This window comes from Artibeus jamaicensis, unplaced genomic scaffold (genome assembly GCF_021234435.1).
Source record: "Artibeus jamaicensis isolate MK-2021 breed Jamaican fruit bat unplaced genomic scaffold, CSHL_Jam_final contig_391, whole genome shotgun sequence".
In the NCBI taxonomy this organism is placed as follows: domain Eukaryota; kingdom Metazoa; phylum Chordata; class Mammalia; order Chiroptera; family Phyllostomidae; genus Artibeus; species Artibeus jamaicensis.
In genome coordinates, this window is record NW_026521814.1 from 24,104,746 (window position 1) to 24,122,942 (window position 18,197).

The following is an 18,197-nucleotide window of genomic DNA, read 5'->3' on the forward strand; positions in this document are numbered from 1 at the left end:
TGCATAATTAATGTGGACGCGGAGATTTCTCAGGTTTGGCTGCCCAACTTCAGGGTTCTAGTATCGTCAGATCGAACGCTGATGTTATAATCCCTGCCAACTTGAAAATTTTACCTTCCCTGAACAGTGTAAGTGAAAATCCTAGAACATTTTTTCCTACAAGGATCCCTTTTAAGCCCTTTGGCCAGTTCTCTCTGCCTCTCTGACAGTCCGCTGCAGGGCAGAAGGACAGGGAATAATAAAATCTAGGTGTTATTTTACTTCAGACTAACAGAAAAGTCTGCCTAGCATGGATATCACAAGTTCTTACCCGGTAGGCAGCTCGGGTTTTTCAGGAGGTCTCATCAGACACCCACTCAAATTCCAGCTGGTAGCTTTCTAGCCCTAAGATAATCTTTTTATTTTCTTCTACAACCAAGAAGTTTGTTCAAGATGTTACAAGTAAAACTTTTTGACAACCACTCATCTAACTTGCTAGTTTATTTTATCTAATTGGTTAATGTTATTTTATAATTAACAGATGGAAGCAAACATTTGGTTATGCAAAACATCAGTTTTACCCAGAATAAGTACTGCATCTGAATAAAAAGGTTATGCGGAAAAATGAGGTAATATACTTTTTCTGTATTAAAAAGCTTGATAAGAACATGCATTGTGTATCAGAACTTTGATGCTGTTCGGTTTTAACTCTTGTTCTTTAAAATCACCAACAGTATACCTAAAAGGAAGTCTGAGAAGGACCTGCTGTAACAGTTAGTGAATACTTGGGCAACACAGCTCACACGGATCCTCCGAAAATCAGAAAACTAGGCTGATCCACATGCAGTTCGAATTTGCTGGAAATTAGTGGGGAAAATGTATTTTTCATTTGGTTCCTATAAAATGTACAGTTATCTCCTCTGACTCAATTCCATGTGTCCTCTGAAAGGATTTGAACCCACTGCCTATTTCTGATACTGTATATGCCACAGATTAAGAAAATTCCACGAATAGTGATCAGTGTCCAGCGAAGCTTCTACCTCAGAGAACATAACCTTTTATAAGTGATCAATAGAAAATATGTAAGAAAATTAGGTATGCAAAGTACATGCATAAAACATGCAACAGAAATAATAGCTATTATTTTTAGGGATATGGGCATATACAAAAAAATTATTGCAAATTTGCTAGGAACAAAAAAATATCAACCACTTCACTTGCTTTTTCTAAATATGCTGGCTCTGAAGATGATAACCAAAAAGAAATTAATAAAAACATCAGCAAGTTTTACTAATGATGTCACATGGTTTTTCTCCACGTCAGAGTTTAACTGCTCAGGTACAGGCAAGGAGGTGGACGGGGGCTGGCCACCCACCGCCAGGCTTTGCCAGGTCTGCACAGAAGGGAGAGGGAGCGTAGAGGACCTGAGGGCTTTTTGCAAAGGAATAAATGCACCTTTCAAAGGCTTCAGCAGCCAAATGAGTTTATGAGCTCATACTGTCTCTGCATGTGACTATTAGAAGCAGGATTGCCTCTTACCTAGAAATCAGGGAGCTGTGACCAAGTTAGGGGAACTTTTAAAAAAAATATTGGATCCAAAGATTTATCTTCCCTTAGATGCCAGTTGGTAAGATTTTTAAATACTTCACAATCTTTACACAAGTCTAATTTACACTGATAAAACAACTGTCATCTTTGATTAACAGCATATACTCATACATTCTACTTCTACTGCTCTCCGGGAGGGGAATAACTGTCGCTTACCTGCCCTAACGCCTTCTTGAAAGTCATGTCCTCTCTGAAAGAAAATCAAGATTAAATGGAGAGTTTCTAAGTGTCCTTTTTCTTGGTGATCTCGCTCTTCAGCCTCCCACTCCCGTGGCCACACCCTGAACCACGACAGCAGAGACTGGACCAGCTCTGCCACCCACTCTGCTCACCGCCCCATCTTTACTTGCTCAACTGGCTCCATGCTGCAAACCCCTCGTCTGACTCTGGGCTCCACCGACCCCACAACTTCCTCACCATCTGTTCTGGCTTCACTTTGCTCTGCATCCAGCCCGTTTCCCCAGTCCACTGATGTGGTCGCTTTTCCTTGAAAATGTCCTCATCTCCCCCACACCTTTTTCTTCCTTTTACTCTGTCCTGGCAAAATTCCAACGTCAGGTGAACCCTCCCAATTTGACTGTGCCAGCACTCGAGTAGCTAAATCTTGCATCAGTAAAATCGTACAACCGTGACTTGTTTCATTTAAAATTCATGAGCATAATCTCAAGCATGGAAAACGGCTCAACAGTCCATGTTTTCTTCCCCACTCCCCAAGATAATGATTTAAACTATCTTCTGTCTCCTCAACCTGCACCCTAGCAAACTCTGCTCTCACCACATTCTTAGCTAATGAGTTAACCTCCTACTTCCTTAAAAAAAAAAAAAAAAAGCCCTAACACGCGTCATTCCCTTCTTCCTACCACCAGAAAGCCTGCAGCCCAGCTGCAGCCCCTGCACCATGAGGTCCCTTTCCTGACGATGGAAGAAGGGACCATCCCCCTTCAAAGGCCCGCCCTCCCCTGCATTCACATTCCCTCACTTCCTCTAGGGCTTTGCTTAAGAAGGTTACCATCTCTTTCTTTTCCTGGCTTCATTAATGTAGGCAGTGTAACTTAGTGGCCAAGTGCATGTCAGGGTTCACCTCCTGGTTCTACTACATAGTAACTATGTGACTTTGGCATACTAAGTTCCCTAACTCCCAATTTCCTGAAATGGCAATATCAATACATCCATCATAGGATTATCTGGATCCCAGTACAGTGCCTGATACAGAGTAAATGTTCAGTAAATGTTAACTATTATATGTATTAGTTCATCAACATAGTATGCATTCTCTATTGGATCACTATCAATCATTTATAAATGCGTTCTGTCTTCCACCAGACAAGATAGAGAACCTCACTTGATTCCAGTCCCAGCTGCTACACTATCTCTGCTTCACCTCCCATTTACTCCTTTCCTCTCCCAGTTACCACACTACAACTTCTGCCCCAACACTCTGCTGGAACGGCTTGTCCAAATCACCGTAACTTCAGTAGGTCAGATGCCTATATCCTCATCTACTAGGTGCTTCAGCAGGACTCTCTCTTCCTTGAGACACTTTCGCTTTCGTGACACCTCACTCTCCTGGTTCCCCCACCTCTGTCCCTCCTCATCTGTCGCTGCTCCTCCAGCCCACTTCAAAATGCTAGAGCCCCTTGGGGCTCAGATCAGTGCTCCCTTGTTTTCCTTCTATATGACCTTATCCATTCTATACTCAACACATCAGCAACTGAGTGGTCAATTCTGTTAAAATATAAGATCATGTCATTCTCTGCTCAAAACATCCAATGGCTTCCCACTCTACTCAGAAAAGTCAAAGTCTCATAAAGACCATCAAGGCCATATAGCTCCATGCAGCCCAACCCCATTCTCTCTGACCTCACCTCCCTCTCACTCATCAACCACCCCCACCCCACCCACCCACCAGGCCTCCTCGAGGTCTCTAACACAGGCAGGCCCACACCTGCATCTGAGCTCTCAGTTGCAGTGCCGCGGCCTGGGTGCTCTTCCTCCAGACACTTGCACAGCGCACTCCCCCACTTCTTCCAGGTTTTTATGCAGCATCTCAGCCAGGTCCTCTCTGGTCAACCCATCTACAGTCTCATTCCCCTTCTCTACCCCGATAATCCATATCCCCTTTCCACCTACATTGTTCTCCTTAGTATTCATAATCAGTGTATTTTACACGTTTATCTATTTATGATCCATCTCCCCCAGGACAGACTAAGTTCCGTGAGGGTTGGGATTTTATCTGTTTTGTTTACCTGTGTATTTTTGGTGCCTCAAACAGTGCCTAGTATGTGGTAAGTACTCTAATTTGTTAAATAAATAAGTAAATCTCTGCAGGTTTTTAAAATTCTGAGCTCGTGTCATTGAGATTTAAACCTCTAAGCCACTCTCAGACCTCTGAGCTCCAGCTCCTAAATGCATTCTCTCCCTCACATCCATCATCAAGGCCCATCAATCCTGTCTCCTACATTTGCCTCAAATCCATTTATTTCTCTCTGTTGCCACCAGCCAATTCTACGCCACTGCTATTCTGCATCTGGATTATTGCAATAAACTATCTGGCATCTACATTCACTCTTGAGTCCCTGCAACCCCATCTCCATTTAGCAGCATAATTACCTTAAAACAAATGGAAACAAATCACCACCTGCTGAAACCCAGGAGGCTTCCCAACACACTCATTTCTCACCCTTCAGGTCACAGACGAGCTAACACCTCAGAGACGTTTCCCTGACCTACCATCTAAAGCAGGTTAACCTTGGTCTCCTCACTCCCCTGTCTCTGCATCATTCCCTGTATCATCAACCCATTATAACTCTTTAAGAGCACTTACACAATTTGTAATTATATTACTTACCTTGTTTACTTGTTCTTTATAGTCTCAGGAGACTATAAATTCCTTAAGAACAAGGGCAGTGTCATTCTTTCAACAACATAACACTTAGCACTGTCCCTAGCACACAGCTAACACACTTGCTGAGAGAATGAAGGCAGGGGGAGTCCGTCAATCTAGGCACTGCACTAAGTGTACCCTGAAAAACACGGACCCTGTGAGGCACACCAGACAGTGGCCAAGAATGCAGAGCCTGGAGCAAAACCACCTGCTTTCACACTCCATGTCTCTCCACCAGCTTTTGCAGGGCACTCGTCTGTAAAATGGAGACATTAGAGCACCTATCCTTCTAGAGACAGTGTGAGATTTATTAGAGAGAATGCACGTTAAAGTACCTAGTATAGTACTTACTCATAATAACAACAGTCCTCAGCTGCCAGGAGTGACTTTAGACACGATTAATAGAGATTTATGGTTAGAGGAACTACTTTGAATATCTTAATACCTATTTCAGCACATGAAAGTCCATTAGGGATCTTTTTTCTAGTTATTAAAGAAAATATTTCCTTTAGGCCATATAATAATCTAAGGGCCCCCTATACATAACACAAAAGGGATGATTCTGCTTTTGAAGAATTTATCATCTGCAAGAAGAAATCACTATGACTCTGAAATGTTTCATGAAATCAACAATATTCCATGTGATTACTACCTATTTTAAGTATTCTTACAATGGGACTTTCAATGCTAATCAATTAAAACATGTATCAGACTAATAATGTCCATTTGTCATTATACATACACACAAGTATTCCTTTTACCAGTGATGGAATTCTGACTTAGAAAGTTTATGCCTTTTGTCCAAGGTCAGAGACCATGCCTGAAACATGGTTAATTCCTATTTTGGATTCCTTATAAGGTTAGAGGCCTTATACTTACATACTAATGTAACTGCTGTTTCATAAAGGCTTAGTAACCACCTGAGAGCAATACCTCCACATGCCTTAAGCTAATTGGCCCATTGTGTTTTCATAGAGTATATTTATAGGTAATTTCAATTTTCTTATTTTTAGTTTTCTGTATTTTACATGTTCTACAATGACCATATATTATGTTCATAACTGTAAAATGATAATACTTTTGAAAAAAAGCCTTACCATGCAAGCTTGACTCAGCCGATATTCCATAGTTAATACTTCTGGCAAGGTCAGTGAAGAACCCTCTATGAGTTGCCTTAACGTGATCTTTAGAGATGTTGGAGACATTTTATTAATTACCTGTTAAGAAAAAATTTTTACTAGTTTTAGACCAGTAGTTCCTTTATTGTCTACAATAAACCAGCTGAGTTTATTGGTTTTTTGATATAAACCATATTAAACTTTGCTCCTTAATAGCAGTTTCATATGACAAAAAGTTCTACAAAAGTGAGATTACGCCTTAGGCTAATCCTGCCAAAGCACCAAATAAACGATTTCTAGTCCATCATGATAAGGAAACAGATCGTACTACCAGTGGAATAAATTCTACACCTATAACCTAAGTAAAAAGATAAATCTACATTTTGTAGCGTACCTGATGTAAATTATGACCCCAACTGGCTAAGCAGAGATTTTGCTTAAGCAAATGTAATCATGCACATCTCAGAGACCACTAATATATCAGAAGACATTTCAACTTTACAATATAAAGGCAGCAAAGGGGTAGAAATACAGTAGCTCTCCCTTCCTGTTTCGTGACTCTAAAATGTCTCAACTTCATCTTCAACTATAAATAAATCCTCTTACCTTAAAAGTAAAGAGAGAAAACTATTCAAGGTATCATGAGGTGCTCTTCTCTAGTATTTAAACATTTAATAAAATAAGGGTTATAGGCTTAACGCCTCAGCTCCAACGCCAAGTCACTGCCTGTTCAATTTAAAGGTGCTGGTACCAGTGCTCCAATGCATGTGCTTGGCTGCTGCAAGAGGCCCATTCCATGCTGTGTAACTCTGACGTTTGCCCTTTCCTTTATCATTGGAATATACAGTTTGCAGGAGTATTGCTGAGTGAATATCTCAAAGATATACATTTCACTTTTGAATTCAAAGAATTCCCCACATTAAGATTCCAGATTCTTTGGAACATCCTCAAGTTGGGCACACAGATTCAGAGAACAGACTGAGTGGATAGGAAAGCATCTTAGTTGTCAAAGCTTAACTAGATGATTTTGCACAGAGACATTTCAGGGGAGATCAGTATCCTACCTACAGCCACATGCTGCTGGAAAGAAGAGAGGCATGACTAAGGCTTTTTGTATCTGGTTCATCTTCGCAGGAACTCACTCTTCTGCCCTTGGTGCAAATGGACAGCCTCCTATAAGGCCCGAACAGCAATCCTACTCCACGTTCGTGCCTTTTCAATTGCAGGCCAAGAGGACGACAGCACAGCGTGTCTGCAAACTGTGCCAGGAGGCCCTCCTTTCCACGGGCAAGAAGGACAATGGGTCCATTTTGCTAACAAAACCACTAGTTTTTATCTAGCCAGAATAATGTCCATTATTATCACAGATGAAATCCTGTAGATACCTCACTTACAGTGCTAAAAGGTGCACTTCAAGAAGTGACAGAGCCACCCTCTATCCTGCCAAACCACCCGCAAAGCCCATGCTGCGACAAATTTCTTTCCAACAGTGTACCACGGGTACAGTTACTGCCAGTGTCCTCATTTCTGGGTTCGGCACTTTACTATCTTACAATCCCAAAACATAACACTCCATCTCTTGCTATCCTTCTTTAGTGGGCTGCCAATTCATTTCATTTTAAAAAGCCAGTTAAGGGCCCCAGTTGCCTGCTTTGTATCACACACACATACTAGGTAAAAATGGGAAGAAAATTTCAATCCAAAAGGTCCGCTGGCTCAGACATTTGGTGAAATAAGTTGACGCTTGAACAACATTTGAGTTAGGGCACCCACCCCACCATGCAGTTGAAAATCTGCATGTAAGTTTTGACTCCCCCAAAACTGAGCTACAGTTGGCTCTTCCTATCAGCAGGTTTTGCATCCACAGGTTCAACCAACTGTAGGCTGAAGTCAGTGTTTCCAGTCTGCGCTTGGGAATCTGCTGACGCAGAGGGCCAACAGCGCTGCTGGCCTGCTGGGACCAGAAGCCTTCCTGATAAACAGGCGGTTAGCACGCATTTTTATATGTGTTATATATCATATTCTTACAATGAAGTTAGCTAGAGAAAAGAGTGTTTTTAAGAAAATCATGGGGAAAATACATTCACTGTATTTACTGGAAAATACTCATGTATAAATGGACCCATGCAGTTCAAACCTGTCTTGTTCCAGGGTCAGTTATAGTAATTAAAGATATTTTCATCAGACAGACATACAGGGTGTAAGTAGGTTTACCGTTGTTTGTATGGAAAATAATACAATAAGAAATTATAAAAGAGTAAACTGTTTCCCACACAACTGTAAACCTGCATTTGCCCCGCCCCGAATGAGGAGAAACAGGTGTACTGACAACCCAAAGAAACTGCCATTTCCAACGACTCTACGGGTACTGGCAACCGGGCAGAGACGCAGGTTTACACTCAGAGTCAGAAGGCACTGGGTGGAGTCCCAGCAGCACCACCTCCTGCGTGATCTGACTTTCCTCCCTTGCAAAGTGGAGATGGTCACACCACCCACTTCATAAACAGTATGGCAACATAGGATAGTGCACCGTGTCAGAAACCACGCAAAACAAGGATGGGATGGGACATTTATTGAGCACATTTTCCTTATCTCTAAGGCAAGTACTTTCACACATAGGTGTCTTTTACAAATGAGGAAACCAGACTCAGACATGAATTTGTCCAAGGTCACACACAGCAGGAATCCAAACCTGAGCCTGCCTACTCCAAAACCCACCTCCTTCTGCTATAGGAGCTATAAAAGTAGTCAAGAATGTCAAAGGCAGAAGAAAAGTAAAAAACAACAAAGATAAAAAGTAAAGTGTGTCAGGTAAGAAAGAGAAAAAGTGAATAAAAACTTAATTTTGATGGCAAGGGGAAGACAAAAAGATGGTAGCCCAAGAAAGAGTCAAGGAAACGCTTTTCGTTAGGGTTGAAAAGTTTGAAAATAACACTAATGTGCCACTAACTCAAGAACATAAAATCGCAGATACTCAAAGTCAGAGATGCTGGCGCAATCAGTTGGCAGGAAAGCACAGAATGAGAGCACAGGGGGATGTGTCCCGTGACAAGGAAGTGAGATGCAACACAGGTCAGAGGAATCAGAGGGCACGACAGAAGAGAGTTACAGTTGCTCATATAAAATAGCTTCGCTCACGAACGAGGGAGCACCGAGACTGTTCTGAAATGTTAGGACTCGAGTCTTTAGCTGTGGTAGAAATGTGTGTGGATATATTCCTGCACCCAAACAGCCTCTCGAACACGGCTCTACTTTTTGGCAGAACACTGGTCAGCGTTCTAACCACTTTACCTGACACTTTAAATTTTAATTGTCTCCTGTATGTCAAAGAGCCATCTTTTTCCTTTAGTTTTTATCAAATGGTTCACATTCTCATCTCCATTCAACAATATTACACATCTATTATGCATTAGACACTTCAGGAAGACAATAATAAACAGGACATGGTCCGTGTACTCAAAGAGCATTTTCAACAAAAGAAAAACTCAGGATACTGCCTCTGCCTCTCACCTCAGGAACCTACCAGAACACCCAATAATACACAGTCTGACTTGCATTATCAAGACAAAAACAATACCCAACAAGACTACTGGCACAAGCAGAAAAAGAATATTCAACAAGCCTATTGATACTACTAGAATTCTATCAAGGAGAGCCAAGGGGTTGACAAAGGGCTATAGAGACAGTTCGCCCCAGCCCTGTCTCTGATTCACTATGTAGTCTTGGAAAGTGATTTTTTTTCTTTATAAAGAAAGATGTCATTTATAACCCTCTGAAAGTCTAGGCTCTGCCCTATGTAATCACCCCCCCCAAAGTAACTAGCAGCTAGGAATTAATGTATACTTATATTTTACTTTTTAAAGTGCATTAAAAATAGAACTGATACTGACTTAAAGAGTGGGTAGAGACAGGGAACAGGAAATGAGCACAGGAAACTAATTAGAGAAAACAAATTGGCTTGTTCTTTACATAATAGAATACATAAGGGTTTAGGATAAATACAAATGGCTGTAAATTTGCTCTCCTCTGAAGATAGGTTACAGTATATTTCAGATCTGCTAACATGCTATGAGATGAACTTTCTAACCCTTCCATTAAAAAACCAAATTCATCCTGGCTGGTGTAGCCCAGTGGATTGAGCGCAGGCCTTTGCACCAAAAATCTGTGGTTTGATTCCCAGTCAGAGCACATGCCTGAGTTGCAGGCCAGTTCCCAGCAGGGGATGCACAAGAGGCAACCACACACTGATGTTTCTCTCCCTCTCTCCTTCCCTTCCCCTCTATAAATAAATAAAACCTTAAAAACCCAAATTCACTATTTCTAAAAACTTTCTCTGAACTACTAAAAATGCCATTGAGCAAAAGTTTAAGCAAGCCACATAGTAGCCACTTAAAAAGTACACAATGTAGTTTCCACATTATAGAAGGAAGAGGGAAAGGATAAATTATTTGTTCACATTACACTGCAAAAATTGCTCAATTTGAACAGCAGATATTTTAATGCTTGCAAGGCACAAGAGAAATAAATCAGTGCAAAACAGGTCAAAACAAATTACTTGTAAGAGTATAGAAATAATTGTTAGAAACAATGTTTTCTACCAGAGCAAATGGTTATTAGAAAATAAAGATAAACTGAGGGATGCTATAGAAATACCTTATACCACTGGATTTATTTTCTAAAGGAAAAATCTAAAATAGTATATCCAATCACTTTTAAGTCCATAAACACTTAACAGTTAAATGAGCAGGTATCAAAACCCCCAAATAACAAACTCCTGCTTTATATTATAGTTGGTTAATGTAAAGAGTTTATAGTTAAATCTATCATTTCTGCTGCCCCCGACCTTCTGGACACCTTCTCCACAATTTGACAGGTACCCTCAGTGTCGGTTTTACTTTTCTAACAGATAATATTGAATAAACATTTTCTGTTTAGGTATCCCCAAGGTTTTATGCACTATCTATTCCCCATAATAAATCTTTCTTCTTAGAGTACCTGGAGCGACTCCGTTTTCTACAACAAGAATTCTCACCAGTAAAGAACCTGAAACTATAAAGGGAAAAAAATAAAGGACATGGGGCTGGTAGATCAGGGAAAGTGAAAGAGGAATTAGTAGCACCAGTCAGAAAGCAGTAACTATAGGTACTACAAACATTAAAAGATATCATGAATAACTTTCCAATAAATTTGACAATTTAAATGAAAGTGTCATATGCTTTGAGAGATAGTATCAAATCTGACCCAAGAAGCAAATACATCTAAATAGTCCCACATCTATTTTTTTTAATTTGTAGGTACAAACCTTCTCACAAAGAAAACTCTAGGTCCAGATGGCTTCATTGATTAAAAAAAATTAACAGAAACTCTTCCAAAAATTAGAGAAAAGGGGACCATTTCCCAACTTGTTTTTATGAATCTGGAATAACCTAATTATCAAAATCTGACATGGAAATTACAAGAAAAATTGTAGACCCATAGCTCTCATATATAATGCAAAAATCCTAAACAAGCATTAGTAAGTCAAATCCAGCTACATACAAAAAAGAACAATACATCATGATCAAATGGGGCTTATCTCAGGAATGCAAAATTAGTTCGATATTTAACAAGTAATCACTGTCCCTGAAAAAGATCCCTGGCTATATGATCACTTGATCTTCGACAAAAGGTACCAATGCAATCCCACATCTTGCACAGAAATTCTTTTCAACAAATTGTGCTAGAACAATTTTATAACACTATGTGAAAAAATTAACCTGGACTCCAGGGTTTTTATTAAAAAATTAATTTGAGATGGATCTAGCTAGACCTAAGCAAAAAAGCAAAAACTAAGATCTTTTAGAATAAAGAATAGGAGGATATTTTTGAAGTTGGGAATAGGCAAAGATTTCTTAGGATACAGAAAATACACATGAAAGAAAAAATAAGTTAACTTAGACTTTTCTAAATTAGCAGCTTTTGATCATCAAAAAGTTAATTATTGTAATGTACCCCATTAATGAAGGTAAAAGAAAAAATCATATGATCATCTCAATAGATGCAGGAAAAACACCTACGATAAAATCCAGCAGTTATTCAAAATATTACATGCATCGCCCCAACACACCAAGGTTGTAGGCTCAATCCTGTCAGGACAAACACAAGAATCAACACAGAAATGCATAAAAAACAGAACAATAAATTGATGTCTCTCTCCCTGCTCCTTCCCTTGGTCTCTTTAAAAATCAATAAATTAAAAAAATGTTTTAAATTATATAAAATGGCCCTGGCTCGTATAGTTCAGTGAGTGCCAGCCCACAAACCAAAGGGTCGCCAGTTTGATTTCCAATTAGAGCACACGCCTGGGTTGCAGGCTGGGTTCACGGTTGGGGTTGTGCAAGAGGCAACCACACACTGATGTTTCTCTCCCTCTCTTCTCCTCTCCCTTCTTTTCTCTCTAAATAAATAAAATCTTTAAAAAATTGAATCTAAAAAACAAATAAATGAACAAATAGGCAGAAATAGACTCATACATACAGAGAACATTTTGATTGTTACCAAATGGGAGGGAGGGGGTGAAAAAGTGAAGGTCATGATTAAGAAGTACTGATACAAATACAAATTAGTAGTAACAGAACAGTCATGGGGATGTAAAGTTCAGCACAAGGAATACAGCCAATAATATTTAGTAACTATGTATGGTGTCTGCTGATGGGTCAGAGATTGGGATGATCGCTTAGCATGTTATGTCTAATCATTGGGGTGTACACCGGAAACTAATAAAATATTGCATGCCAACTATAACTGAAAAATAAAAAGTGATTAAAAAGAATGTTAGCTAATATGACCATATTGGAAAGCAATCTGACAATAACTAAGATGAGTGTACACACTGCTAAACTAATTTAAAAACGAAGCCATTAGACGGAGGTGACGTTCATGCATTAGTGGCCCACAAGCAAACCAAAACCTAAGCATATAATGATTCAAGGTTAAGAAACTGAACCTAAGGACGATCAACCACGAACAGCCAACTAGGCTTTCCCAAATAATCCACCCACTTAAGTTGTACATAACTAATCAAATAATTGCTTTGCTTTGTTTCTACTTCTTCTCTATAAAAGTCTTTCTCTAGCTTCTCTCGGTGGTGCTTTCCTAACCACTTTTGGTTTGGCTCTGCCTGATTCCAAACAGTTTGTGCATAAATGAACTATTAAAATTTTTAATATGCTTCAGTTTATCTTTTCTACAGTACACATGACGACTCTGCAGTACTAGTCCTGGGTATATATAAAAATGTGGATCTGTGTTGCCAAATGATGTAGACAAAAATGTTTATGGCAGCACTATCAGTAAAATCCTGAAAATAGCCCCAAAGGCTATCAACAGTAGAAATGAATGAATAAAACATGATATATCACACAATGGTATACCTTATAGCAATGAGAACAAAGTAACTACTGCTATATCCAACATGGGTGAATCTCACAAATATAATGTTCAGCAAAGACACACAAAACTATAGACTTCATTTACATAAAACTTGAAAACAAAAGCTATGCTGTTAAGTCAGGGTAATGGTTGCCTCAGGGGAGAGGTAGTCACCGGGAATAAACACAAGTGGGACGTTGGAGTGCTTGATAATCGATTCTGGGTGTTGGTTATACTCACGTTGTAATATTTTAAAGATTTTATTTATTTTTAGAGAGAGGGGAAGGGAGGGACAAACAGAGGGACAGAAATGACTGGTTGTCCCTAGCATGTCTCCAGCTGGGAACCTGGCCTGCAACCCAGGCCACGGTGCCCTGACCAGAATCAAACAGGTGACCTTTCAGTTTGTGGGATAATGTGGATAATGTCCAACCCATTGAGCCACACCAGAAAAGGCTGTAGTGAAAATATTTGAGCTACACATTCAGGATTTGTTTTTCTGTACTTTAAAAATGAATTCTTAAAATACACTCATAAAAACTGATTTCAAGCACTTTAGCAAAACATAAGGACCTTCACAGTCTGGCACTAATCTGCTCCTGGGCCATATTTCTGAAACTTTACATCTTATTCCTGGCTCTGCATTCTCCAAATATTTGTCCTCTGAGTATGTGCTTTGCACTGTCTTGACTACCTCTTGACACTCGGTCTCTCAGTCCCATCCTTTATTTTCTGTTCAGACATCTCCTCTGTGAAGCCTTTCAGACTCACTCCGGTCACTTTCTGGATGCCCACAGTAACTTGTCAAATCTTCTTTTAGCGTCACTTACCATACTCTAATAATATGTGTATGTGTATAATATGTATATGTGTTTATGCTACTAGGGTGTGAACTGCCTGAGAACGAGTGCTGGATTTTCATTTTTGTGCCTCAGTGGAAACATGGTGCCTTATTCATGTATCGGACCTCTGTGACATGTGCCCGGAAATACAGAAGTGAGCTTCTCAAGAGCTTACAGTCTGCCAAAGATAGCACTCAATAAAGGAAAAGGACAGAAGATACCTAAAGGAGCACATAATAGGACAGGAACAAGCATTTTATTTGTTTAATAATTAGCTTTACTAAGGTGTCATTTACCTATGATAACATCACTCTCTTAATGCATATTTCTATAAGCTTTTTCCTCCTGACCCAAACCCAGCTTTATGAGTGATGCTGGAGTCTTTAAAGACCATACGGTGCCCCTGGACGGTTCCCCAGGGCGCCGAGGACTGCCTCCAGGTGTCGGGGACAGTACTGTGTAGCACTTCCACTGGAATGATGTAAATAAAGCTTAGGTGTACACGTTTTCAGGAGGACAGACTAACACCTTGAGACAAATACTGGACATAACACCAGCTCTCAGCAGGGACTGGGTTTTTGGCCAAGGTGGGTAACTTGTAAGTGATTAGGCACTGAGGCTGCAGCGGCCGGTGGCGGGAGGCGGCATGTGGGCCCGAGGCTCTGCTTGGCCCTGTCCTTCCGCCTCCTCAATCATCTTCAGGATGGTTTCTCTGTGCACACTGCTAGCCACACTGGCGTCATCTGGTCGCATCATCCAGCAGATCTGGATGGCGGACAGGGTACAGGTGGCCGGCAGATCAGTGGCTGGCGGCTGAAGGAGAGGGCAGTGTCTGGCCTAGTTCTACAAGTTTTGACAACTGTTTACAGTTGTGCAACTACCCTCACAATCAAAAATAGAACAAGAGTTCTTCTCTCCTCAACTCCACCCCTAGGAAACTGATCTGTTTTCTGTCCCTTAGTTTTGACTTTTCTAGAATTTCATAAAAATAAAAGCATATAGTAGGTAGTTCGTGTTTGTCTTTTTTCATTGGCCTTTAAAATTCATAAAGTTTCTGAGATTTATCCATGTTGTTTTATGTATCAATACCTCATTCCTTCCTATAATTAAGTAATATTCTACTGTATGACTATATAGTTGAGTAGTATATACTGTATGACAATCTGGAAGAAGATCTACGAAAGAACAATGAGAACCCATAAAATAAAGTACTACGAGCCCTGGCTGGTATATCTCAGTGGATTGAGCGTGAGCCTGTGAAGCAAAGGGTCGCCAGTTCGATTCCCAGTCAGGGCACATGCCTGGGTTGCAGGCTAGGTCCCCAGTAGGGGACTCAAGAGAGGCAACCACACATTGATGTTTCTCTCCCTCTCTTTCTCCTTCCCTTCCCCTCTCTCTAAAAATAAATAAAATATTTTTTAAAGTACTATGAAAATTTTATAATTATAAAGAATTTACAACTTCATATATATGTTAACCCCATTATCCTATAGTGGTTAGCAAAAAAAACTTCAAAAACCTAAACAAAGGATAAAAAAAGAATCCTGTGTTTTTATTTGATTAGAAAGTATGTTGAACAACCTCTTTCCCCACAGACAATCCAGGAGACGAAGGAACCTCTAAGACACAGAGTAGCTGGTTGCAACCTGGAACGGAATGTAGACTGAATTCTGGGGACCTGCGGAAAGAAGACGGATCCCTGAAGGTCCCCTACGGGGGTTAGAAGCAGTGCTGGGGGCTTACGGAAACAAATATTGGAGTCTCCTTAACATATTTTTCAAACATTTCTTTCACCTACGAACCTTTTACCTAAGCACTAACAACTATATTCTCCTTCAGGACCGTGTTTTGGTGTGTTTCTCACTGACATAATTAAAAGCAATCCTGTATCTAAGTTCTGTCAAGGAAGCTTCGATGGGAATTTTTTGATTCCCACCTCATGTTACTTGCAGCAGATACTAGTATTTTGGAGTCATGTTCATTCACTAGAGCTAAAGATAAACTGAATAAAAATGAAAATTTATCCTTCAATGAAGGTGCTGACGAGGATCCTAGTTGTGATGAGTGGCTTGCCAAGTACCCTTTCCTGGGTGCAGAACAGTCATGTTGCCAGAGGAATGGAAGGAAAACTGGAAGACCATCTGCATCCTGTCTCAGTGTTTTTAAAATAGCAGGTTAGTTGCATATTTGTACTGCTTTAAAGTGACACCATACAGCCTGTTAGGTAAAGTGCTGCATGACTGTTTTCCAATGGAATTGCTAAGTGCATACATAACTGGGCCATACTGCTGAAAGAAAAACAACAGAAACACTAGTTTTTATATTGCTCTGGAAACAAGAGAATCAATTTAAAGTCAGAATCTTGAAATATAAAATGATTATCTATGTTTATGCAAACATTCCTAAAAGTAGTTAATAATGACATTAATTACTTTTGTGAGTTCTACCTATTCTATTTTTTAAAGATTTTATTTCTTTATTTTTAGACAGGGGAAGAGGGGAGAAAGAGAGGGAGAGAAACATCCATGTGTGGTTGCCTCTCACACTCCCCCTACTGGGGACCTGGCCCACAACTCAGGCATGAGCCCTGACTGAGAATCGAACCAGTGACACTTTGGTTTGCAGGCCAGCACTCATCCACTGAGCCACACCAGCCAGGGCTCTACTTATTCTAATGTATACTTATCCTTAAAAGTTAATAGAATTCTAATACTGAGTAAGAAGCTAAGAGATAAATTAACTTGGGATTTCCTCTTAAGGATACAGTAACAATGTTTTTCATCTTTACAGGAAAGACCTTATCTAAATTTTCTTGTCAAGTTTCCTGACAACTAAAAGGCTATAATCACACCAATAAAATGAAAAATAGTACCAGATAAAGACAAACTAAAACAACTTTTTTATTAAGTGTAAGTATATATGTTTTTTCCTTTTATTTGTCTAGAAATCTGAAAAACGACGTTTCATAATCATATGAAAGCTCTAAGATGCCAGTACCGACGTGCAGTCCATTAACACAAAGTCGCTTTGCTGCTGTGACCAGTTGAGTCGCACTGTGGAAACGACCAAACTGTACCTAACAATGGGAAACACTGCCCAGGACTCAGCTATGGCTGTAGGTAGACTCTCTCGTTAGTTTAAAAAGGATCACTTTTTTATTATTATTAAGCCCATTGCTTAGAAAAATTATATATTGAGCTCCTGCATTTTAATAGGACTTAGATGATCACAACAGCGATATATTAATTACAAAGTGACTACCCTACAGTCACCCGGCCCTTCTAATAAAAACGCCCCTCTGTCTCCCCCACCGGACAAGGCAGACACTGGAGATGAACCACGCTGGCTGAAGTCCTCCACTACAGTTAAAGGACCTAAAAACGGCTTAGCGTCACCTTCAGCATCCAGCAGGTAGACAAGACACTTGGGCTTTGGTAAGGTTTTGTGAAACTACTTTCTGAGTTTCAACCAAGTTCAGGGGGAAAAAACACAACAACAACAACAACAAAAACTGGGCTATGTGACACCGCGGAGCTGACACCCCTCAGTGAGGCTTCCCTGCCACAAGAGTCCTCCATGCTCAGGACATAAATGACCCACACATTACCTTTAACTGCTCTAGGGCAAAAGATGACCCGTCCCGCTGCAAATTTTCAATAATCTGTTCCACAGTATTGGCGGAGAACCAACTATAAGAAAGGAAACACGTGATTTCACCAGTATAATATTTCTTCTTTCTGAGACAGCAATGAACCTAAACATAGGCATCCCCTAAACTCCATTTCAAAAATGAAAAATTTTCCAACCTATTTTACAGATGAAATGATGAAATAAAACACTGCTTCTCTGGGTAAGCGTTTTCAGTGTATCTTCACTAAAATAAAATAAAGCCTAAAGTTTCTCCTTTGCTCTCTCTTGCATCCATTATTTATAAATAAATGATATCTTAACTGCGAAAAACTGAGGCCTCTAAAACGTGGAGATAGTTGTCTTATTTTCCAATAGCTTTTCTCTTCTGTGTTCCTTAAGCCAGTCTGTCAATCTCTCAAATCACTGCACAAAACCATTTGTAGATGGGCTTGGTAAGACCTTCAGAGAAGATGACTTTACAAAGATAAAAGGTAAGTTAATTCAATTATTTTCTAGTCTCTCTACTCCACTTGAAAAAAAAAAAGATTTTTTTAATATAATGGATGTTTCCCCTGAAAGAGTGGTCAAGAAGCTATTTTCAAAAGTAAGTGAAAATAAAAGTACTAAGCTATTTGATTTCAGAATTAGGTACATTATCAAACACAGTGTAATTACAATGTTAGCAAATTCCAATTAATATAGAATTTCCAAAGAAACAGACATGAT

General features: G+C 39.8%; 1 protein-coding gene and 1 long non-coding RNA gene across 4 annotated transcripts in view; one reads left to right on the top strand and one right to left on the bottom strand.

Moving 5' to 3' along the window:
- The window catches only part of HIBCH (3-hydroxyisobutyryl-CoA hydrolase), a 71,935-nt gene that overhangs the window by 6,527 nt on the left and 47,211 nt on the right, over positions 1-18,197 (bottom strand). For all 3 annotated transcript variants that reach the window (XM_053665211.1, XM_037162968.2, XM_037162967.2), the window contains 3 exons: positions 17,449-17,530; positions 5,569-5,688; positions 1,744-1,777 (listed from right to left, as the gene is read on the bottom strand). In XM_053665211.1, coding sequence (XP_053521186.1) covers positions 1,744-1,777; positions 5,569-5,688; positions 17,449-17,530 — 236 coding nt within the window. The remainder of the gene's footprint in view (positions 1-1,743; positions 1,778-5,568; positions 5,689-17,448; positions 17,531-18,197) is intronic.
- Positions 434-17,725, top strand: LOC119062115 (uncharacterized). Its single transcript, XR_005084923.2, has 3 exons — positions 434-608; positions 15,878-16,015; positions 16,786-17,725. It is a non-coding gene; the product is annotated as an uncharacterized LOC119062115 (long non-coding RNA).